The sequence below is a fragment of the Labeo rohita genome, chromosome 15, assembly GCF_022985175.1.
Source record: "Labeo rohita strain BAU-BD-2019 chromosome 15, IGBB_LRoh.1.0, whole genome shotgun sequence".
NCBI lineage: Eukaryota > Metazoa > Chordata > Actinopteri > Cypriniformes > Cyprinidae > Labeo > Labeo rohita.
In genome coordinates this window covers 21,363,304-21,389,461 of record NC_066883.1, presented here as the reverse complement: position 1 = coordinate 21,389,461, position 26,158 = coordinate 21,363,304, and the positions used below count along the sequence as shown (strand labels likewise).

At 33.8% G+C, this 26,158-nt stretch overlaps 1 protein-coding gene across 1 annotated transcript in view; it reads right to left on the bottom strand.

Moving 5' to 3' along the window:
* Positions 1-26,158, bottom strand: part of grik4 (glutamate receptor, ionotropic, kainate 4) — a 455,824-nt gene that overhangs the window by 234,774 nt on the left and 194,892 nt on the right. Inside the window, exon 3 of the mRNA XM_051129192.1 lies at positions 6,341-6,475. Coding sequence (XP_050985149.1) covers positions 6,341-6,422 — 82 coding nt within the window. The 5' untranslated portion in view covers positions 6,423-6,475. The remainder of the gene's footprint in view (positions 1-6,340; positions 6,476-26,158) is intronic.

The window sequence follows — 26,158 nt, the reverse complement described above, 5'->3', positions numbered from 1 at the left end:
ATAGCCAGACAGAAAAAAATCAAACACGCGTCAAGATATATAAAAGCATTTACTAACTTGAAATCAAAGCATTTCAGGGGATAGAGTGACGTAAGAAGTGACATGAATCTTGATATAACTTTTTCCAGCTAACAGGGGACATTCTCAGAACTATGGGTAATGTTCACCCATATAGAAGTTAGCTGGTCTTTTATAACAGGGGTTATTTATTCCAGGACCCACCTAGACAAGTATAGCCTATCAAAATATCTATCAAAATGTTTTAAAATAATACGATTTATTTTCATTAAAAGTGTTAATTGACATTAGGGCTGCAGCAATTTATCGATTTTACTTTTAAAAAACTGCAACTGCATTTTGCCAGTGTCCAGTAATTGGCAAAATACAGGAAGTGGCGCATTCCACATATTAAACCCATTTAAAAACCATAATAAAGCATAATGCTTTTAAGAAATACAAACAGTATGATTTCATGAAATAAATTTATGCAATGCAGGTTTAATATATGTGACCCTGGACCACAGCCAAAAATACATTGTACAGGTCAAAATTATTGATTTTTCTTTTATGGCAAAAATCATTAGGAAATTAAGTAAAGATCATGTTCCATTAAGATATTTTGTAAAATTCCTACTGTAAATGTATGAAAACATTCTACATTAAAAACTTTATTTGGACAACTTTAAAAAACTTTATACATTATCTCTAGCTTTCGCTAACTGTCGTACGCGTAATACTGATGTAGGGGTAGCGTATACTCTGTTGAGAAGTGACAGAAGTGGAAGCTCAGAGGAGAGAGCAAAACAAAACACCGGTCATGAATTAGAATTACAAAACGAGGATTGGTAAAGAAAAATGTCAGAGGATTTCGATATAAGCCAAGAGGAGACTGTTTTTTTTCTTTGTTGTAAACAAAACTTGGTTCTCGCGAGACTAGCATATTCTCGCTCAATTTGTTGAGTCAGCTTAAAATAATTTGTTACCCTGCTGCCTTAAAAGTTTAAGTTCAGTCAACTCAAATAAGTTTAGTCAAGTTGAAATGTTAAGTTGTATTAAGTGACAACTTAGATATTTGTGTTTGTTAAATTTAAAAGCTAGGTAAGTAATCCAGCTGCCTTAAAATTTTAAGTTGAATCAACTCAAATATCTAAGTTGTCACTTAGTATAACTTAACATTTCAAGTTAAATAAACTTTTTTGAGTTGACTGAACCTTTAAAACTTTATAAAGTTTCTCAATATTTTGATTTGTTTGCACCCTCAGATTCCAGGTTTTACCAATACAAAACCATACAACAATGGAAAGGTTATTTATTCAGCTTTCAGATGATGTATAAATCGGTGTTGTTTTGACAAATTGACCCTTATGACTGGTTTTGTGATCCAGGGTCACATATGCGCTTTAATTATTTATATGCGTGTAGCTTACATACGTGAGTGTCAGGTAAATCATTTATGAACCTATTCAAATACAGGAGGATACATCAATATCTTTCTCAATATGCTAACTGTTCATCACAATTTCAAAATAAAAGTTTAAACCCTCACTCTGAGTTTACATGTTTTGATGTCCACATATTTAAGAAATTACAGTGACTGTAGCATTTATGTCAAAAAGAAATGGCTAAATATTAAAAATTAAGTGGACATTTGAATTAAATGTTGTTTAGTCAATACTAAACACGGATTAGATTGTGCAGTAAAGTGTAAAAACAATCATCAGACCATTAAGGCCCTCTGCAGGCATTTGTTGTAATGTTTATTATACATTAGCTCTATTGTTTACAATACATTATGTATTTTAACAGTTCTGTTCAATAAAACCATTTGATTACTTTCTTTGATACTTTATTTGAACTAATCATAATTGCCTCATTGCTATAATATATGTATTTTAAGTCATTTTAAAGGCTATTGTTCACTTAGGTCTATTTTACTACACAAAAAATTCATTATAGTTATCTGAGTACTCGATTAATCATCAGAACAATCGACAGATCACTCGATTACCAAAATAATCGTCAGTGACAGCCTTGACATAACATTTATTATTACAGTATACAACACTACCAAATATTTTCTGCCTCATTCTATGAAATGAAGCCACATCAGATCACAAAAGCAAGACTCTGGAGAAAAAATACGCTACTAAATATGTATTTAGTTTTCAACAGGTTTATTAATGTTTCTAATTACACTCCAATGTGTGTAAACTCACTGTCGGAGAGAGGAGAGAGCAAGAAAGCACAGTGCTATTGATGTGTAGACACTGTACTGCAAATAAATTACTGAAAGCATTCAACGTTTTCAAGTGTTTTTAAAATGGTACCTTAAAAGAATCATCTCTTAAAAATTTTGCTCATTCACTGGACTAGTATTTGTGTCTTTCACTGCAACAAAAGCAATATTTATACACTATCCATTACAACTTTTTTCCCCTAAAAATAAAACATTCACTTTAAGGGACAGTTCGCCCAAAAATGAAAATTACCCCATGATTTACTCACCCTCAAGCCATCCTAGCTGTATATGACTTTCTTTTTCATACGAATACAGCCAGAGTTATTTTTTTTTTAAATATCCTGACTTTTTCAATCTTTACAATGGCAGTGAATGGGTGTTGAGAATTCAAAATCCAATAAAGTGCACCCATCCATCATAAAAGTAAGTGAACTGACACGCTTGTGTAAGAAAAATATCCATATGTAAAACTTTATAAACCGTAAACTTCCGCTAACCGTCGTACATGCGTTCACGAGAGAGTGGTGTTCCACACTGTAAAAAACAATTTGTTGATTCAACTTAAAATAATTTGTTACCTGGCTGCCTTAAAATTTTAGGTTCAGTCAACTCAAAAAAGTTTATTTAACTTGAAATGTTAAGTTATACTAAGTGACAACTTAGATATTTGAGTTGATTCAACTTAAAATTTTAAGGCAGCTGGATTACTTACCTAGCTTTTAAATTTAACAAACACAAATATCTAAGTTGTCACTTAATACAACTTAACATTTCAACTTGACTAAACTTATTTGAGTTGACTGAACTTAAACTTTTAAGGCAGCAGGGTAACAAATTATTTTAAGCTGACTCAACAAATTGAGCGAGAATATGCTAGTCTCGCGAGAACCAAGTTTTGTTTACAACAAAGAAAAAAAACAGTCTCCTCTTGGCTTATATCGAAATCCTCTGACATTTTTCTTTACCAATCCTCGTTTTGTAATTCTAATTCATGACCGGTGTTTTGTTTTGCTCTCTCCTCTGAGCTTCCACTTCTGTCACTTCTCAACAGAGTATACGCTACCCCTACATCAGTATTACGCGTACGACAGTTAGCGAAAGCTAGAGATAATGGTTTGTCAGGTTTTAAATATGGATATTTTTCTTACACAAATGCATCGATTCAATTCAGAACCCAACAGGCACACAATGTCATAAGACGTTGATATTAAGTTTGGTTGCGACACCTGGTGACCAAAATTCAATGTCAATTCAACGTCTAATGTCAATGTTAATTTGATGTCCAATACGACATCAGCTCACATTAGTATTTGTTGTTTTTAGGTTGTGTAACCAAAATCCAACTCTTAGTCAATGTCAAAGTGGCGTCAAATACTGACGTCCACCCAATTTTAATTTTCAACCAAAATGCAATGTCTGTCCGACGTCATGTCCATTATTTTAACATTATATTGACATCCTGTGCCTGCTGGGAAGGCCTTTATTAACCCCCCAGAGCCATGTGAAGTACTTTTTATGATGGATGGATGCTCTTTATCGGACTTCAAAGTATGAACACCCATTCACTGCCATTATAAAACCTGGAAGAGCCAGGATATTTTTTAATATAACTCCGATTGTATTTTGTATGAAAGAAGAAAGTCACATGCACACTTAGCATGGCTTGAGGGTGAGTACATCATGGGGTAATTTTCATTTTTGGGTGAACTATCACTTTAATGTTTGTATAATCAAGAAAAAATGTTTTCAAACCATTTAAAAGCAAGCAAGAAAGAAAGAAAACTATCTCGTTACGCTAGTTAAGAAGCTACCAGTACACATCCCAAGTTGTGGACAAGTATCCAAACACCACATATCTGTTTTCCTGGCAGTGTGATGCTATTTTGGCCCACTGCTTTCATTTGTGTAAGCCAGACAGTGACATTCAGACTTGAGGGGCAGCAGTGTTAAATATCATCTCCTGCAGAGCAGTCAGCATCACGTCAATGTGCGGGGAAAGAAAAGACGTTAATGCCGCCCGCGCGCTTTACACAACCTTCGGCAGAGGAGCTTCGCATCAGAGCGGTAAAAACAGAAACCACACGTTTTAATTAATCGTCAACTAAACGAGACAGCAAGGGTTTGTTGCGGAGGTGCATTTTGTAGGTGCAGGAGGTGAGGAGACGGGGGAGAAGTGGAGGAGGAGAGCAGCACCGGTTAATTACCCAACTGTACCCGGGTAAGTTGGGAGCGGTTTGTTTCGGCGTTTGAATGACAAAGGAGATCACAGAGGCAGGCTCAGGAGAGGCGGCGATCGCATCGGCTGCTTAATAATTGATCTACGAAAGCAGGAGCTTGTTTTGTGGAGATGAGAGCACGCCGCCTCATCTGATCCCCGAGCCGCTGGAATCAGAGGGATTGTTTTTGTAATATGCCACCGAATAAGCAGATCAATGCTCTTTTACCAAACACAAACATCTCACGACCGAGCCTTACCACAGTGAATTAACAGCTTCACACTTGTACACACAACACATGCAAAACCACACGCACTCCCTTTGCTAAATCAGCTGGAACTAAATTTACATTTTGCACTGCTCAATATGGCGCCAGATAGATTAGACGACATTTTCATCATCATTGAAAGCCCAGGCCTACATTAAATGGGTTCTCTTTTTTTTGCCCTGTCTCGCTTTTTCTCTTTTCGTTCGCCTTCCAAACCGTAATGAAGTCAGTTTAAACAGCTATATTCATTTCCTTAATGAGGGAAAGGTCCTTTAATGCTTTTCTCCAGTGAGACAGAGGCTGTGTGGGCGCTAATAAACACAAGTCACAAAAACAACATCTCTTAACCGAGTATCTGAGGCCTTCGCTAATTTTTTTGTTAGCATTTAATTATACTTCAGCATTATGACTGACATTATTAGCGCTCTCTCTGGGAGGATGTAATTGAAAGTAATTTTGCATTAATGCTAATTCTGAAGTGCTCTTGTGAATAAAAAAACATCCAGCGCAATTTTTTGGACGCTAAAATGACACTGGCGATACAACGTGGTGTTGGGAATGACGAAACTGATTTAAAGAGCCAAAACCTGTATGAAATTTTACAATACCTTTGCTAAACTGTCACATCTACTGCTTTCTGATCTAAATATTGAGTAATTCCATTATAATTTTAATTTTAATTTCATTTTATTACATTTAATTTTGTAATAATATATGGAAAAATATGTTTCTATATTTAAACACATATGTATATACATAAATATTTTTTATTTATTTATTCGTTTGTTTGTTTTTTTACAATTACCTTCTTTAGTTTTCCCTGGAATAATTAAAGTCATACAATTTTGAACTGACATGTGGGAATTTTTATTTTTTTGGTGAACTACCAATTCCATTTTACTGTTAAGAGACAATTACAGTGAGGTCGAAAAGAGTTTATTGCAAATTAAGGTATTAGAATAACAAAATGGCTTAAAAATTAGCATGAATTTCACACTATCTTATTATTTGCTCCTCATTTGCATTAGTGACAGCAGCTCTCGAGTGGCATGAATCCACAAGTTTGTGTAAAACCTGACGATCATGTGAACAAGCATGTTTTTAAAATGATCCTAAGAACATCTTGTAGTTCAGTGAAAGCATAAAACATCTAACAATTGGACTCCTAATGAAATATTTTATTCAATCAACCTGGATTTTAGTGTGGTCTCAGATTTTAGACCCCACTGTACAAGTAAGCCAACTGTAGGCTGATTTACCTGAAATGTGAACTGTGCGGGAATCTTTTTATAGAGAGTGACCTCTATGAGTCAGACACAATCTGTTTTAGCGTAGCTTCCTCCACAGTGTTACACCACCGCAAACCGTTAATTTTTCTACTAGCCTTTGTTTACAACATCAACGTAAAACAAGAAGCGTTCACATGCTCATTCTCCTTTTCCAGTGTGTTAATTCTGGGAGTTAGAGTCTGCCTTAAGGCAGCAAATCTGGTGTGAAACCCCATCACTTTAATTAACAGTGATTACAAATTACACCGTTCAACGTGAGGACTAACGAGAGATACGGGCTATAGATAGTGATGCGCTTTACGGCTTGAAAGCGGCAGACATTACTCACCTATTCTGAATGAGAGCGGGCCACTGGTGGCGTTTCTCACCCACATGGCTAAGAAGAGCAGAGGCGCCCAGGCTGCGAGCATCTTCTTTGACTCCTCATGGGTCCAGCCCTGGGGGTCCCCCTTCACACAGCCACCTGCCACACACCAAACACAACAGCAACACTTCAGAGGAATGTAAAACACACTTTTCAATCAAAGAAGTTATATGCGCATGTGGTACAATAGTTTGTTGGTGGCAGTTTATTTCACTGCTAAACTTGTTTTGGTTTCTAAGAATGCTGCAATAAACTTTCTTAAATTTTTTTTTTTTTTTTTACTTTTACCAGTTTGTCAACAACAATGTGTATAAGTGTCTAAGAATATATTACAGAAGTGCTTTGTCATAATTCTGTTTTTTTTTTTTTTTTAAAGCAATAAAACCATCCCACCATAGTGTCATTTCTACCATATCTCAAATGATTTATTGTGCTTAATAACAGCCTGTGGTGAAAATGACAGCTCTGGAAATTACATTTTTTGATGTTTCCATTTCCATTTTTATATATTTAATCATTGACAATATACATAAATAATACATAAAAGCAATGGAAAATATGCCAGATTTAGACAGCGTGGCTAATTTTCACCCCAGGGTAGTAAATAATAAAAAAAAATAACAATAATAAAAAATAAAATAAAATAAAATAAAATACAATAAAAAAGAAATAAAATGAAATAAAATATAATAAAAATGTAATAAAATTAAATACAATAAAATAAAATAAATAAAATAAAATAAAATAAAATACAATACAATAAATAAATAAAATTATATTAAATTAAAAAATAAAATATGAAATAAATAATAAAATAAAATAAAGTAAATTAAAACGAAATAAAATATAATAAAATTAAATTAAATTAAACACAAGAAAATAAAAATTAAATTAAACAAAATGAAATACAAGGAAATAAAATGAAATAAAATACAATAAAATAAAACGAAATCAAATTAAATTCAATAAAAAAAAAAAAAAAATAAAACAAAATTAAATAAAATAATAAAATTAAATTAAATATTAAATTAAATACAAAATTAAATTAAATACAATAATAATAAAAAGATAAAATATAATAAAATACAAGAAAATAAAACTATATTAAATACAGTACAATATTAAATTTAATTAAATTTAAAAAAATAATTAAATTAAAAAATTTAATAAAACAAAATAAAATAAAATACAAAATAAAAAAATCCAAATTAAAATTAAATAAAATAACATTTTTCATACTATAGTTCCTATAAATCTTCACAAATTTGATTTAACAACAACCACTGTTTTTTTTTTTAATATCTTGTCTGACTCCTTTATCTAACTGAGGTTCATTGCATACTTAGCATTTACATTTTTACATTACAATTTGCATAATTAAACAAAATTACAACTAGATTGGAAATCATGCACAATAAATTATATTTTGCTTACTAGTGAAATTTACCTTGTTATTTCTTTGTTTTCTTCATACGTCATGTCTAATATTTTGTCTAAAACATGACCTCCACTTAAGGCTAGATTTTTTAAAAATCTTATCAATTGTTTCCTTGAAAAAATGTACACTAACCTTTAATTAAAAAAAAAAGATTAAGTTGCTACATTTTCAGTGTGGTGGAAATGACACCACAAATAGACAAACATAATTTTCATAAAAAGATTCTACATTATTTTCTACACAGTAAATATTAATAAATATTTTTTGATTATTTCATGTTTTGATTATGACAGTTTTACCTTTACCAGTTTTATTTCCAGATTGGAAGTCTGAGTCTGGGACAAGGATAAAACAATAAAATCTATACAAAAACGCATTCTAGAATGACAAAAGTAGCAAAATAAAATAAAAAATAGATAAAATAAAATAAAATAATTTGTACGAAATGGTTATAATGTGTATAATGTCCTTTACATAACAACAAATTAAAATCTATTAAAAAAAAAAAAAAAAAAAAAAAAAAAACCTGGGATATTACATTGAAGAAACATTTTAAAAATAAAACAAAATAAAATGAAATAAAAGGGCACTCTATAAAAAAAGTATCAAAAATAAAATCAAATAAAATCAAACCAAAACCACACAATTGCCTTTGCTGGATATTTCAAATGTTTCATAAAATAAGTTCAGCTGTAAAACAAATTATATCTCGTGCTCCCGTAATATTGGTTAAACTCACAGCTGTTTATGCGACAGCAGAGACAGACAAAGTAACAAGAATATCTCAGTGTCTAATTGCAGCTATGATTCATGTTGCTACAAACATATGTTTCATATCAGCTGCATTATCCAAATATAATTAAAAAGAACAATCAGATGAGCTACTTGAACGATACAAGACTGATGCTTATTACCGCACTCACAAAAGAGCACTAAAGATTTTTTTTTATTTAGTTTAACATCTCTTCAAGAGTTTTGACAAAAATACACTGGGATGTAAAATGCTTTTTCACTGGGAGAAAAACATAAATAACATTTATTGATTTTACTTGTAATGACACATCTACCACAGCCGATTATGTGACACAGCAGATGCTGTAAATTCTAAGTAGAAATGATAAATATGAAATCCTTACAAACCATGTCGGTTATATTTGCTTCAGAGAAGGCATAAGATTAAAAAGTTGGTCACGATACACATTTATTTTATTAAAATACTCCCGCTTTCTGCACCAGCTCTTATTCATTACAACTTATCTTCTTTTGCTTATGTAGACACATTAAGGATCAAACAGATAGACAGAGAGTTCAAGAAAGGGTTGCGCGTGAGGAAACACATGCCTAATTCATTTACTGAAGCAGGCTGCAATGACAATTAGAAACTGCACGCACATCCAAATCATTTTGCTCAAATGCAATTACACTAAATCAACTTCAATGGTTTCGCATGGCCTGTGCACAGCACCTTCAGCAGCAGAATACAGAACAGAAACGGCATTTGTACTGACACTTGTAATTTCATTTTACTGCCATACAGCTAATAAATATCTGTAATCTTGTGCTGTGCAAATGAGAATGGCTTTTTCATTTTCTGAAATAGTTAGCAGCAAAATAATAATCACACGGATGAATTCATTTACATTGATAATTCTCCCAAAAATAAACATTCTGTCATCATTTACTCACTTTCATGTTCTTTCATGACTTACTTTTCTTTGTAGAACACAAAAGAAGATATTTTGAAGAATAACAACACTCCTTTTGCTCATTTAACACAAAAGGAGATTGTTGTTTTGGACTCCATTAACTTCGTTTCTTCATCTGAACAGATTTGGAGAAACTCATCATTACATCACTTGCCCACCAACGCATCCAAATCATGATGGACTGTAGTCGTGTGAATTACTTGTGATGGTTTTATCAGCTGTTTGGACTCTCGTTCTGACGGCACCCATTCACTGCAAAGGATCCATTGGTGAGCAAGTGATGCAATGCTAAATTTCTCCAAATCTGTTCTGATAATGAAACAGAAGAAAGTCATCCATACCAACATGTTTGCAAGATTTTCCTTTTTGGGTGAATTTAACACTAAAACCTGCATTTAATCCATTAAACAACCCACAATCCACCTCTAAAACTGCTTAAACAGCACCGTCTTATTCTTCTCAGCAAATCCATTTTTTAAGCCCTATTCACAAAAGTTTGTGCTATTTAATCGATAAAAGAATGTATTAATACCAATGAGAAACTCGCCCTGGAAATACAGGAAGCTTTTTAATATGAACCGAGGCAGGAAATGTATCTGGCTAAAGGCTCCGTTTAGAAACTGACAGGCAATTAAAAATACAGTAGAGAGCCTGCAAACACCACACAGCATACGATGTAGTCTTTTGACTATGAACAGAAGGATGAAAATAGAATGTGTTCCGTTTCTTACTCGTTTATGAAATTGTCACCGCTCTCAAAGGGAATCATGCGAATCAGACCCGCTGTGTCTTCAATTCAAACCGCTACCCGTCTCTGCCCAGACAAGCCATATACAGTTTTGTTTCTCTCTCTGTCTTTCAACAAACACTGCTTGGAGAAAACCTGTTAAAGGTGAAATGGGCAACATTAATTTTTTTTTCTTTACGCAAATGACAACTGTGGCTGTCTTTATATCTTAGGTCACATCTACACTATAAAAACTGATTTCGAATTTGTAAATAAAACATTATTGGAGCATGTTTTACATAAAAAATATGACAGGAGAGCTGTGAATTATTCACAATACAGCAAGCCTCGAGTACCTTATTAGGGCTGTGTATCACCAGCAAAGTCATGATACGATACATATCTTGATACAGAGGCCATGATACGATACGTATCACGATACAGGACTGCACTGAATTTCGCCCCAGCAGAATTTAGTAAAACAGCTTTTTATTAAACATGGCATACTATGCCAGAACAAGCAGTTGACCTCTGCATTATGAAGGGCCTCCATAACTTTACCACAGTACAATATAGGTAATGGCATCTGTTTTATGTTTACATTGGGCACTCCCCACCAGGTACAATATTCTGATTGTTTGCAACGTGGTTGCCAGGTTGACAAAAAAAACAAAACCCGCCCAATTGCTACTCAGAAATAGCTCAATGGCTTTTCAGGGGGGATCCCTTGGTAAAATGTGCATTCCAGGGCCTAAATATCACGTTATTGGGGTCGCTTCAACCCGTGGACATAAAAAATATCCCTCGGCAACAGTGTTAAAGCAGGGTTGCCAACTTTTAAGTTCAGCTTGGAGTGAGATTTGGGGGGTTTGGGTGCATTTCTGGAGATTCGATCACTATATATATATATACTGTAAATATAAAGGGATAAAAATGTTTTGTTAAATGCACCATTTTAAACGTGGGTTAAATTCAGTATTTGCTTGCATTCATTGTATATACTTCTACGAGTATCATTTAAAAAAGATGTAAGTTATTAACTTTTTAAATTTCACATTTAAAAACCTAGTGTTTAATCATGTCAAAACATTTAAATGAAAACCTTACAAATAAGCAAGCAGGTATGACCTGCAAATATTCTAGATACATGTATATGTATCTAAATACAGGTCGTGGGTAAACCATGGCAGTGCAAATGAAAATCATGTCCCATCACTCTCCAGAATAAAATGATACTGTACATGTCATCCACGTAATAATCAATGCATAATGCTGTAATGTTTACTAAAAATTGCTGCCTGTATGGTGAAGCTGTATTGTCAAATGTATTGTCAATGCTGCTTTGTTTGAAGAGTTCAATAAACCACGTGACCACGTGGCGGCGACATCAAAGCTTGCCGCAACTCTGATTTTCAGTGGCTCTGGCTTTAACTGAAGCGCTACATTTTACAATTTGACGCCACATTAGGGGCACCAAAACGGTATTTATTATTTGAATTTAGTAAAACTTACAAAATTTCATATCGCAAGCGATTTTGCCAATTTGGCGTGAGATTTACATGGGCAGAGTGAGAGCGTGAGACAGAGCCTGAAAGCGTGTGTCTCATGCCAAATGCGTGAGAGTTGGCAACCCTGGTTAAAGTAGCCCAATTCTGCAGGAAAACCACAGACTTGGCAACACTGCACTTAGCAGATATTTCTGTATTGCGCAAATGAGAAGCTCTGTTTCGGGGATTACATCTCTTTATATCAGGCATCCCCGGACAGATTAAACCTTTTTGTAGCCTATATATTATGCCCTATTTATTACTTTTTAGAAACCTTACACTTTTCTACTCTGCTTTAAACTATGTTCTTGTATTCAAATTAACACTGCTGCGCACGTGTCACTGTGTGTCCATACAGAGACATCGATACTCGTATTAAATCTCTATGACGATATATCGTCGTATCGATGTATCGAACATAGCCCTATACTGTATTGTGATGATAAAACAGTTACCACACAATAAAACAAAAAAATGTATCCTACTTTTTTTGAAACAAGTTCCTTAAATGCTGTACTTCCGCTAAAAAGTAGTTCCTGACAGCAAAATTGAACGTTCCAATGTAACATGCATTTCCTCACACGCATATAAAGTTATCTATTTGTCTCTCAGCTTAGCGCAAGCCTCGTTACAGTGTAAACTGATGAACATAACATTCAGATTCATACCTGAAAAACTCAGCAGAAAACTACTGGAACTAAATAAAAGCATTCCCTCCACACAAAATTTAATATTTAATTCAGTGCATTTTTTGGGCAATTTCACACAAATATTTTTTTCTGGTCTGTTATATTTTGGTCTACTAGATTCTCAGTGGATTTTTTTTTTCAATGTTTTGTCAGGTGATCAATCAAAATCAATAACTTTTTCACTCAAAGGGACACCTGGTCTTAAAATTAAAGGTTTTTGAATGATGCAGTCCAAAACAAAATATTGGGCCCACTGAATTTCATTGTACGTAAAATAAATAAACAGTTAATTTGGCTGAACTAATACATAATACATGGAACAGTTTCCATATCTCGATTCCATATCTATTTGTATGTATATACTGTACATATAAGGGAATAAAAATGCAGCTGAATGCTTTTTTAGCACCATTTAAACTTGGTTTAAATTAAGTATTTGCTTGCATTCATTGTGTGTACGAGTATCATTAAAAAAAGGATGTAAGTTATTAACTTTTTAAATTTCACATTTAAAAATATAGTGTTTAATCATAAGTAAGCTTAAAAATAAGTAAGCAGGTATGACCTGCAATATTCTAGATACATGTATATTTAGTAAAGAACCATACAGGTACCTAGTGGGTAAACCATGGCATTACAAATGAAAGTTTTTCAGACCACAAAATGACTCTAATTTGCCTCTTTGCATTGGAATTTAAAACCATTTTCTCTATTTAACCTTAAATACTACACTAATTGTAATATAAGTATTATAAATATAAAATAATATATGTATATTTTAAGTCATTAATGGACCATAATTATTGGACAAATAGTATTTAGTACTAAATGATAAATGATGATGAGAAATATTGAACTAAAATATAGAACATTTATTTAACTGAAAAATAATTAAGCTGTATGGTCACATTATAAGTAAGCAATATCTGAGGGTTAAATACAGGAAAATCATATTAACCCTTACGAAAATTAACCATGGTTTTATTATAGTAAAAGTGTAGTAACCATGTTTTTTTGCACATTGATTACCATTTGTATAACCATAGTTATACTACAAATACCATGGTTAAACTATGGTTAGTGTAGCAAGACCATGGTTAATTTGTGGTTACCATGGTTTAACTATAGGAACCAGGGGCATTTCTAGGATTTTAAAACATCTGGGGCTGGTGCCAAAACATCAGGGGCTAGTGGTAGTGGGTGGGAGATTTTGTTGGACACAAGTGGTTGAACCTGGATCCTTCTAGGTGGGTCCGGGGGCATTAAATCGGGGGTTAAAGACCTTGTCAGACTATTAACAATAGTACATAGTAATCACTGCAAATAGCAAACATATCAAAGTATTATAACAAAATTATAACATTACAAAAATATGTTAGACAAATAAAATAATACATTTGAAAATGTATTTATAACTGTAACAAATATATAGTTGCATGCAAAAATAGGGCCCTATTTTTTTTTCCCAAATTCCATTTTATTTATTTTTTTTTTATTCTGTTTTTTGTTTTCATTTTTCTGGTCTTCTTTTTAATGGTTAAATTTAATTTTATTAATCAAAATGTCATTAATCATGTGTAATTAATTAAAACCATGAATCTTATACAATTTACTGTCAATTTATCAAAAGTTAAGAAAATGTACATGTTTGGGACCCTATGAAATATTTTATTTTATTGTTACCAAATATGTTTTAGCATGTCTGTTTATTTGAATGCATAAAAACAGCTTTTATTTATTTTTACAATAGTTTTATGGAATTCTGTATTGTGTATTTTTCTGGTTATCAGATGAATGTATAAAATATTGATTTAATTGATCTTTTAATGAAAATTATATTTTATTTTTGGCAAATAAAGGGGATTTACTATTAAAATGTAAAACATGGAAGAAACATTGTGTGAAAAAAAATGTATACATTTTTATTAATTAATAGTAGTAGTAGTAGTAGGCACATACATTATACTGAATAATGAATAAAGTTAAACCAAACTTTTATTTTGACGGGTTGCCGACTTGCCGTGAATACCTTTACATTTCTGTGTATATATTTGACGCTTGTTTTACTCAATTGAAAGTGAAAGTGAAATGCTCATGAAGTGACTAATGTATTTATGCCCTCATTTAGTGAAACGGCAGACGCTAAAATCACTGTGCGTGTCAGTATTACATGTGTAGAAAACGAAACTGCGCATCTGCGCCGTTCATTCATAAAAAGATACACAGAACATGCAGGATTCATATTTAAACAGTCTTTTGCAGCATAATATTTACATATACTAGTCCCTATTGCGACTTGATTTAAGTTTAATGACTAACTTTTGATTAATTAATTCAAACTTTGACAAATTCTGTGGAAATCATAAGGCCATATGAAAAAACATTCAGGGCTGGAGTAAAAACTTTCAGGGCTCGAGCCCCGAATGATTAGCTGTAGCAACGCCCCTGATAGGAACCATGTTTTTTGGTTTTATTTGTAGTAAAACCATGTTCAATTTTCGTAAGGGTTGCCTCTCCATCACTCTCCAGAATACAATTATACTGTAAATGTTATCGACGTAAAAATCAAAGCATAATATGCGCCAAAATAGTATTTATCGTTTGAATTTAGTATTAAAACTTTGTTTAAAATCGGAAGCAGGGTTGCCAATTTGGCGTGAGATTTACATGGGAAGAGTGAGAGCGTGAGACAGAGCCTGAAAGCGTGTGTTCGCAACCCTGCTTCCATACAGGAAAAGATGCAAAATCTGCATTGTGATATTCAAATGAAAATTAAACTGGACTACATATTCCCATTACACTATATACTGATGCTTTTTTTTTTTAATTTAATAATGTGATATTATATCTTCTAGGACTTCTGCGGAAAACAGTACATACAATCACACAATAGCCATGCCCCCCGAAGTGAAAAGGTCTTTTCAATGCTGGAAAGCTATTAACTATTGTTATGACAAATGACAAATGTATACATTTAAAGAAAACCAATGCCCAGTTTCCACTTAAACCTCATTTCAGCATCTGCACGAAGCCTTTCCCCCTGTGAATTACTGTGTGTGTGGGACTGAGTCATTTGATAGGAGGGTTGAATCAGTAATGGGATACCACAGAAATAGCACATAGCTTGTTTTTGTAAGACAAGTGCTCGCTGTGGGGAGTAAAACAAAGGAGAAATCACCATGTGTTGTTACGTACGCACTCGGCTGCTGTCATGTGGTGAAACGGAGCTTGATTTGGACCGGCCAACGCAACATTACCATCCGATAGGGGAAGAACTCTGCCACGAGGCTTACTATTGACAATCTCACGACTAAAGCCAAGTGACTGCTTCGATACAATACGGAGTAATTCAGTCCAAACATTAATTAGTCCTGGCTCAGTCCCCAGGATGCCACCCTTTTGTAAAAGGCATCAAATTAAAGTCTAGCAATGGAGGAGCTCTTTTCAATTAAAGCTAGATAAAGGCTGCTAGACCACAAGCACCTCAAAGAAGTCAAACCTGTCAGTCATAACCGCAGCTTCATCGCATATTCTCTCCAAATACCTCTAAGTGTCCATCAAAGCTCTCGTCTCAAAACAACAGGCAGACTGTATTGTTACGGCATTTTTATGCTGCACTCACAGCTGACATCCGCTGCCAATCAAAAGCAAGACGGGGAAGAGGAATCCTCTTCTAGATGTCAATGAGAAGACTGAACCGCAGGGTAAATACTTTCTGAATATATGTAGAGTTTAGAGCCGGCAGCAAAGAAAGATAATAAACATAGTGTTTGTCTTGATGTTTCGAATGTCTTGAAGTTGTAAATGACTAGAAGCAGTTGGAAGTAAATGAACACACCAGGAATTAAATTAATCGCCTGGCAGAAATAAAATCAACATGTGACAGTTCACCATTAAATCTCATTTATTATTTATTCAGAAGAATCAAACGCAAACAATGCGAGCAAGGAATCTTTAACAGGATTGCTGTGAGACACACTCTGGGCCGAAACGCTGCCAAAACAAACATCGCGCCACATTACGAGTAGCTCTTTACTATTTCGAGATGGTAAGAGAATTGGTAAAATAATTGACTCAAAAGACACATTAGTCACTCACTACTTAGCTACCCTGCCGTGCAACTGGTGCATTTTAGTGCGCTTTTGGGGTTGAGCATTTTCTGTGGAATAACAACGGTGTATGAGAGCCAGCAGAATTTGGATAAGTGCCTCTTTTGAATTGTCTACTCGAAAAATCATTTTGATTTTGAAGTGAGAGGAAAAAACTTCAAAGATTAAGTGTGTGCTTTTTGTAACACTGAGAAAAAGGTTAACTCTTTTTAAACTAGTTTTCTGTGTGCACAAAAAGTATTCTCACAGCTTCATAAAATTAATTTTAACGACGTCCTTACTACATTTGTGGGCCTTGAATGTGGTAGCGCTGTATATGCAAGGTCAGAAAGCTTTTGGATTTTATCAAAAATATCTTAATTTGTGTCACGAAGATGAACGAAGGTCTTACGGGCTTGGAAGGACATGAGAGTGAGTAACACAAAGCAATTTTCAAAATTCTTTTGAGTAAAAAACCTATTTAACTTGCAGGCTGTCTTGCTGTAGTGATGAGTAATGTTTTTGTTTGTTGTAAACAGTATGCTACTTATTTTACTTTACCGCGAGCCAAAAAGCTGCATCATAACTGCTACTGCTACACTTGGTCTCAATCACAGTCTGAATCATAAGAGACGAGACGGCCTGTCACGGACACAAAAGCACAAAGTGATCGTATTAGGTAAAGCAGGGTGAATTAAGGTAAACTGGAACATTTCTTGTCAGAGAGATGAATGGCATGAAGTGACTCAATTTACCTGAATTTCCATAAAACTTTAAAACTTTCGTTTGGTGGAGCAGTTCTGGGATATCTGCCAGTGTTAGCCTACCTCTAAAAGATTATGGATTTTCACTGATATTGAATATCACAAAGCAAATACAGACTGAAGCACTATAAAACAGGGCCATACTAAAGCTGAATCTTTAAAACCCTGGATCCACCCTGGATCTAAATGGATAACAGAAGAAACCTGTGACAGAAGAAATGATGTATGGCTCAATATTGTCTATTTTCAAATCAGATTTTAGGAAGGCAGGCAAACGTTTGAGCGTTTAGCGGTGACATCCAACACAAATGAATGAATGAATTCAATCAATGACCTCTGTATGGAGAATAAAAAAGATTATATAAAGTTCCTGGTCAAATATATATATATACGTATATCAGATCTATTCTCAATATATTGTGCAAACAGCAGAGATCAGGTATATATATATTTTTTTTTTTTTCAAATTTTTGACTCATACACTTCATATATGTTTAAAACATTTTTTAAAAATACATTAGCTTAAACTTTAAAATATTTATTAGAAATAAATGTTTGTTCCATTTCTTGTATTTATTTTGAATAATATACGTTAAATATATTAAAAATAAATAAATAAATACATACACTACCAGTCAAATGTTTTAGAACAGTAAGATTTATCATGTTTTTTAAATAATTATCTTATTCTCACCAAGACTGCATTTATTTAATCCAAAACACAACAAAAGCAGTAATATTGTGAAATATTTTTACTATTTAAAATAACTGCTTTCTCTTTGAATATTAAAAAATATATATATAAATTATTCCTGTGATCAAAGCTAAATATTTGGCATCATTAGTCCAGTCTTCAGTGCCACATGATCCTTCAGAAATCATTCTAATGTGCTAATTTGCTGTTCTGGAAACATTTTTTATTATGATCAATTTTTAAAACAGTCGAGTACATTTTTTTCAGGATTCTTGATGAATGGAAAGATCCAAAGATCAGCATTTATCTGAAATAAAAAGCTTTTGTAACATTAAGCACAATACTGTTAAAAAGCTTGTCTGTTTGGGAAAGAAATTATAGACATTATGACTTTTATTTAGCAAGGATGCTTTAAATTGACCAAAAGTGATGATAAAGACATTTATAATATTACAAACGATTTCTATTTCAGATAAATGCTGTTTTTCTGAACTTTCTATTTATCAAAGAAACCTGAAAAAAACTTCTCAGCTGTTTTCAATATAATAATAATAATAATAATAAATGTTTTTTGAGCAGCAAATTTAAATATTAGAATGCTTTCTGAGGGATCATGTGACTGGAGTAATGATGCAAAAAATTCAGCTTTGAAATCAAAGGAGTAAATTTTGATCAAAGTACATTTTGATATATATTTAAATGGAAAACAGTTCTTTTGAATAGTAAATATATTTCAAAACTTCACTGCTTTTGCTGTACTTTGGATCAAATAAATGAGGCTTGGTGAACAGAAAAGACTTCTTCAAAAACATTAAAAAAATCTTACTGCTCAAAGACTTGACTGGTAGCATATATCTAGAAGTATATTTTTGTTTATGAGAATGAAAAGTTGAAATACAAAAACAACGAACAACAACCAAGGGCTAATATACTTCAATCCCTATTCCAGCTTTAGCAGGGCATAAACAAAAAGCTTGTTAAAGTCAGTAGGTTCACAACATTCTAAACAAGAACCATAAAAGGGAATGATTGGTGTTTCAAGACGCATACTGAATCACCACGATATCGGAAGGTCACTTGCAGGTTAAAACTTTATTGCCGAGAAATGTGCGATATCCTCGCTGGATAAATCCGCCTGGTGTTAACACTGTCCGACATTCTCAACTATAACAGCCGTTGTTGGGGTTATTTAGCCTCCATGATAAATCAGCGGTTTAGAAAGCTCTCAGATCTCAGTTCACTTCCAAGAAGTGGGTCAAAAGTGAGAAAACAGAACAAAGGAATGCATACAAATGTGTTTTACTATTTTGATATGAAGAGACTGCAGAGTAAACACATTCACTACAGCACTGTCTTATTCAAAAAGAAAATGCAAGCATCAAAGTGTCTGCTTGAAAGAACATCTGGGGGGTCAAATGGCTTTTCAAGGCTTCACCTTCAAAACAAATCTGCAAATCTTTACTTTATTAACCCTCCGTTGCACAGATATTACGTATGAGGAAACAAACCTTTCCCAAAACAATTAATGATGTGTTTGACGTCATTTTGACTCACCCCTTTGTCATCCAAGATGTTTATGTCTTTCTTTCTTCAGTCGAAAAGAAGTAAGGTTTTTGAGGAAAACATTTTAGGATTTTTCTCCATATAGTGGACTTCAATGCAGTTTCAATGCAGCTTCATAGGGCTCTACACTAGTAATGTGTCGTTCATGAGCGATTCATTCAATTTTAACTAATCTTTATGACTTAGGAAAGATGAGTCATCTCAGGAAAGGATTCGTGTTGATCATGCATGCGCACCAACCAATTAGTTCTTTACAGGAAACAGAAATTATTAGTTCACCTCTAGAGTCTTTGGATTCAGATTCGAGTTGCTCGTTCATCTTGTGACAGCCCTACAGACGCTACACTGTCTGTAACAGATGGAGAAATGATTAGCTCACCTCTCGAGTCTTTGTTGCAAGATACTCAGCCAGGAAGCATGCAGGTGACAAAATAAGGAATGACTCAAACCCGAAGACACGAGAGGTGAACGAATCATTTCTGTTTCCTGAGACTGCATAGCATTGTAGCCTAAAGGGCTGGGAACGAAAGACTTGAACCTGAAGACTCGAGAGATGAACTAATCAATTCTGTTTCCAGGACTGCATATTGTTATAGACTATGCACTCTAAAAAATAAAGACTCTTTATTGGCTTCAATGGTTTCACAAACCTTTACCATCCATGGAACCTTTTCATTCCACAAAAGGTTTTTTACAGTAGATTATCAAAATGTTTTTTGAAACTAAGAAAAAATGGTTATTTTAAGAACTGTTCACTGAAAGGTTCTTTGGGGAACCAAAACTGGTTCTTCTATGGCATCGGTGTGAAAACCCCCTTTTGGAACCTTTATTTTTAAGAGTGTGGGGCTGGAAACGAACGACTTGAACCTGAAGACTTGACAGGTGAAGTAATCATTCCTTGTTTCCGGTACAGACGGCAGCTTCGGTTTATGCCATAAACTTTATGGGGATGTGACGTGTCAAAAGAACGGGCGATAAAGATCGGCAGGTGAGGGAATCTGAAACAATGAATTAAACGTTTCTGTTTTTCATAATTTGGCCTAGGTTGCATTATAGTTTTACTGCATTAACAGTCTTTTCAAAACGTTGCATAAGTAGATGTGTTGTGGAATTTGGCTATTAACATATAATATTTTTAACTATATTCAGCTGAAGTAAACGAAGTGAGCAAACTTGAAAAACTTGACTTGAAAGATTCAAAGATCCGAGTCAGTAAACTGATCCGATCTACCCATCACTACTCTACATGATCTCAGCCGAGGAATAAGGGTCTTAATCTAGCAAAACGATTATTTTCTAAACAGCCATTTTTTTAAGATTTATTTTTGGCTTTATTATGATAGGGCAGATCATAATCAAAATCGATTCTCCGAGGCATCACGATTCTCTCTTCAACGATTCTGAATATTTCAGAACACGAGTGCATTGCTTTACAGTGTGTGCTTCCAGCTGCCGTGTTTTACTTATGCTTTCATTAAAGGAGAAGTCCACTTCCAGAACAACAATTTACAAATAATTTACTCACCCCCTTGTCATCCAAGATGTTCATATTGTTCTGTCTTCAGTCGTAAAGAAATTATGGTTTTTGAGGAACACATTTCAGGATTTTTCTCCATATAATGGACTTCATTGGTGCCCCAAATTTGAACTTCCAAAATGCAGTTTAAATGCAGCTTAGGGCTCTAAATGATCCCAACCGATGAAGAAGGGTTTTATCTAGTGAAATGTTTTTCAAAAAATAAAAATGTGTATATTTTTAAGCACAAAAGCTTGTGTAGCACAGGCTTTGAACAAATTTTTAATGTGACTCAGGAAGAACGAGTCTTCTTGGGGAATGATTTGTTCAGTCGCGCATGCGCAACATCCTATTAGGTTCTGTACTGGAATTAGTTCACCTGTTTGGAGTCTTCAGGTTTTTCGAGTCGTTCATTCATCTTACGGGGCTGTCATGTGATGAACGAACAACTCAAACCAGAAAACTTGTCAGCTAAGAGGTGAGGTGAGCTAATCATAGACTAAAGACCCAGGTAAACAATGAATTAATCTTTTCTGTGTCTTATAGCATTATAGTTTTGTCTTGTTTGTAGTGTGATCAACGTTTGTGTAAGCAGTAGATGTGTTAGGGAAGTAACACGTAACATTTTAATTATATTTTGCTAAAATTAACGAAATGACTCGAAAAAAAGATTTGTTCATTTTGCTGAATGAGACTCAAAGGTCCGAGTCAGTAAAATGATCCGAACTTCCCATCACTACTACGAATCACATGTAAGTTCATCGTCTGTGTACTGAGTATGGTGAAAAACTCATTTTTGTACATTGTTGTACCTTTTTGTTTGTAAACAGGGTTTACAAACTCACTTGCACTTTCTTAGCCTTTGCGCGTTCGCTTTGTAAACACTGGGTCTGTAGTTCCACCTACGTTTTGAATCACCTGTCGACGTGACTCAATAGTACGTAGCGTCGTGAACATGCATTGGAAGATGCCAGAATCAGAATCGGAACGGATCGTGATGTACCTAAAGATTCCCACCCCTAGTACACTGTAAAAAACAAAAAAACACAATTTGTTGAGTCAGCTTAAAATAATTTGTTACCCTGCTGCCTTAAAATTTTCAGTTCAGACAACTCAAATAAGTTTAGTCAACTTGAAATGTTAAGTTGTACTAAGTAACAACGTAGATATTTGTGTTTGTTAAACTTAAGTAACCCAGCTGCCTTAAAATTCTAAGTTGAATCAACTCAAATATCTAAGTTGTCACTTAGCCCAACTTAACATTTCAAGTTAAATAAACTTTTTTTGGAGTTGACTGAACTTAAAATTTTAGCCAGGCAGCCAGGTAACAAATTATTTTAAGTTGACTCAACAAATTGTTTTTTACAGTGTAGGAATGGGGGGGAAAAACTCCATCTCATTTTCTCCTCCAACTTCAAAATCCAACATTGTTGTTTTACCTTTTTTTGTAAAGGGTGTTTGACTTTCTTTGCACATTCACTTTGTAAACACTGGATCAGTACTTCCACTTACATCACAAATGACCTTTCCAACATGACTACGTAAAGCGTGAAGTCGAACTAGTGCAAGACAAGCATCTGTGGTTAAAAAAGTACATAAATATAATTTTTTTTAAGAAAATGACCAAATATCAACTGCACTGAAACTGCAATTTGGACTTTTAACCCACTGATCCCCATTGTCCACTTTATGTGGAAAAATCCTGGAAAGTTTTCTTTAAAAACCTTTTTTTTCACTGAAGAAAAAGACATGAACATATTGGATGACAATGGGATGAGTAAATTATCAGGAACTTTTATAATAGAAGTGAACTAATACTTTAATGGATGATGTAGCAAAAGCATCTGGGTCATATTTGCTATTTCTTTTGTCACTGGTTATAATTCAAACCCTGAAATCAGAATTAGGAAAGATAGGAATCATGTCTTTGTGGCTGTTTTTTTTTTTGTGTGTGTGTGTGTATATAAGACGTCTTCACCTACAAATGGTTTCCAAAAGCAAAGATGCTACAAAATGCACTTATTATGTGAAAAAATGTGACATGCTAAAGCAAAACAGCCACTACTTTTAGAATCAGCACCCCAAATCAGGAAAAAACACGAGTATTGGATTTCATTCAACTAGTAGGATGCACAACAGTGTAATATCAATACAATTTGACAACGATGGTTTCAAAATATATGCTTCTTTAGCTCAAATCATGTAAAATTTGTCCATCTCCTCCTTAAATAATGTCTCTGTCTATAGACTATGGGCATGTATATCTTAAAAATGATGTCACGTCAGGAAATCAGATGTTGCTGTGGTGCACTGTTTGTAAGCAGTCCATTTTCGATTATAATCATTCACATCAATCTCGGAAAATGGGTTCTTTAGGTTCAACTCAATTTGAACTGAATCAAATGAGTCTTTGGTCTAGAACAGATCCTTACCAGTCATTTGCAGAGGCTTCCAGCTGGACTGATGGTGCTTAGCTTGTGCTGACATGGCAAAAACAATAGCATCCTATTTAAATGACTAGGGCGGAATCGACAGCTACATTAAGAGTAGTGACAAAAGACAGACCTCCTCTGAACACAATAAAAAATGATGCCTGTCGACCCTTCTGCAGGCTCCTGATCAAAGAACGAGCTGTTTCTGAGGAGACGGTGAGCATAAGGTGACTAAATCTGCTCTGATAGAAGGCCAAGGACACTGAGGCAGTGTAAAGAATCCTTTATCTGAAGTCACTAAGGACATGCATTCATATTCATAACCTCAATAAACCACACTGCAACTCCGCAATGTCATATTAACACTCCAGCACAAGACTTTAGAAATGTCTGCGCCAGTTATTGGAGATTTGATCTTTTGGGTAAGCAAATGAAATGCACTCTCAAATAGATGCTTTCATTAGTGCTGGGATCTGATACTCTGGTGTATCGGGTCCTTTCAAAAAGTCACACCACCAACAGAGGTATTGCAATAAAGGCCAACGGTCTTGCGGTTATCTTACTTTAATGGAAGAGAAAGCAGTTGTGAAAGTGCCTCTATTGAAGTTCTGTCTCAAAGTAAGCATAGAACTGATCTTTCTAAGATGGAAATAAGTTAAATTAGAAATAAAATAAATTAGAAAACTCTTGATATACGCTGCCGTTCAAAAGTATGGGATTTTAATGCTTTTTTTAAAGAGGTCTTTTCTGCTCATCAAGGCTGCATTTATTTGATTAAAAATATAGAAAAAACTGTAATATTGTGAAATATTTTTGCAATTTAAAATAGTGTTTTTTTCAGGATTCTTTGATGGATAAAAAGTTAAAAAGAACAGCATTTATTTAAAATAGAAATCTTTTCTAACAATATAAGTTCTTACTATCACTTCTTATCAGTCCAAGACGTCTTTGCTGATTAAAAGTATTAATTTCTTTCAAAGAAAGAAAGAAAGACAAAATTTACTGACCCGAAACTTTTTATCAATCCAACAGCAGTACAACAGTTTCAACACATAATAATAAATCAGCATATAAAATGATTTCTGAAGGATCGTGTGACATTGAATACTGGAGTAATGATACTGAAAATTCAGCTTTGCATCACAGAAATAAATTGTATTTATACAATTTATACTATAATCAAACAGAAAACCACTATTTTAATTTGCAATAATATTTCAAAATATTGCTGTTTTTTCTGTATTTTTAATCAAATAAACATAACCTTGATAAGAAAAACAGACTTTTGAATGGCAGTATATAGTCATATTATGTCATATGTTCGATTAGTGAGGTCAACTAGTTTATTTTAATCTACAGTTTTTTTGCATTTCTATTGCATATATACACATACACACACAAACAGAGAGAGAGAGAAAATATAAGCAAAATTAAATATTAAAATATTTAAAAATATATTATAAATATTAATATGATATTATATACATATAAAATTTAATAAATTTAAATATAAATTTATTTTAACAGAGCTCTTTTTAAGAGCTCTAATATATAAATATATGAAATACAATCATTATGTAATGTAATATTTTATATTTATAACACAGTTAGATATTTATATTAAAGCCGAGAATTTGACTTTTGAAAAAAAAAATGATATTATTAATCATTTTAATTTATTTTATTATTAATAATATTATTGTAATTTCAGGGTTTATTTTAATATTTCAAAAGCATCATGCACAGGTGTATGCTGATTGACTGACGACAGTACATTAAAATTCTATCCAAATATGACATGAGAAACAAGTGGTGCGTGGATGAATTTCAAAATGACCTCATACGATGCAAAATTTGCAATATCACAAAGCCTATGCTTTTAAAATCAATTTGCAATTCTTTAAAGCACAGCCACATCAACACTTTTATAACTAACCACCTTCAACAATACATTTCAAGCAATTACCATCAGACTCACCTGCTGTGAGCAATGCTCCCATTATTGTGCATAATATGTTTCTAGCAGGAACATGTTCATTTGGTGAAAAAAGGGTTTAGTTCTTTATTTGAATATCAGTCAGATGTCCTGTTGAAGAGCTCCCATATAGTCCATATATATCGGATCACGTCTATAAAGCAAAACTGTAAAATAGACTAATTATTGTTATTATCTAGACAATTCAGTGGGCTGTGAGTTGAAGAAAATGTGTAGTTCTGCACATTCTGAATGAGTAAGTACATGACTGAGTGGACTAAAAGGAGGAGATGTGTGGCAGACTAAAGCAGCACTATGCAGTGCTTGTCGTCTCCAGTGCTTTGCCGTTATCTGCCCATCTGAGAGACTAACCACAAATGACACGAGGACCGCTAGGGGAGAAACCGGCAAATCGATAGCCATCTCCACAGGGAGAAATGCATGGGTTCAGCGCCCCCACACCCCGGTCTCTCAATTCAGGGCAACCGCACTGCCTCCCATCACGGGCCAGGACCCTGATTTAAGGCTGACAGGGCTGTGATGCAGCGCCTGTAATAACAGGGTTTTTAACTGCATTTAAGTGTAGCACTCCATCTTGAAGAGCTTCCCGACATCCTCAAGTCCAACAATCACTCCTATAGTA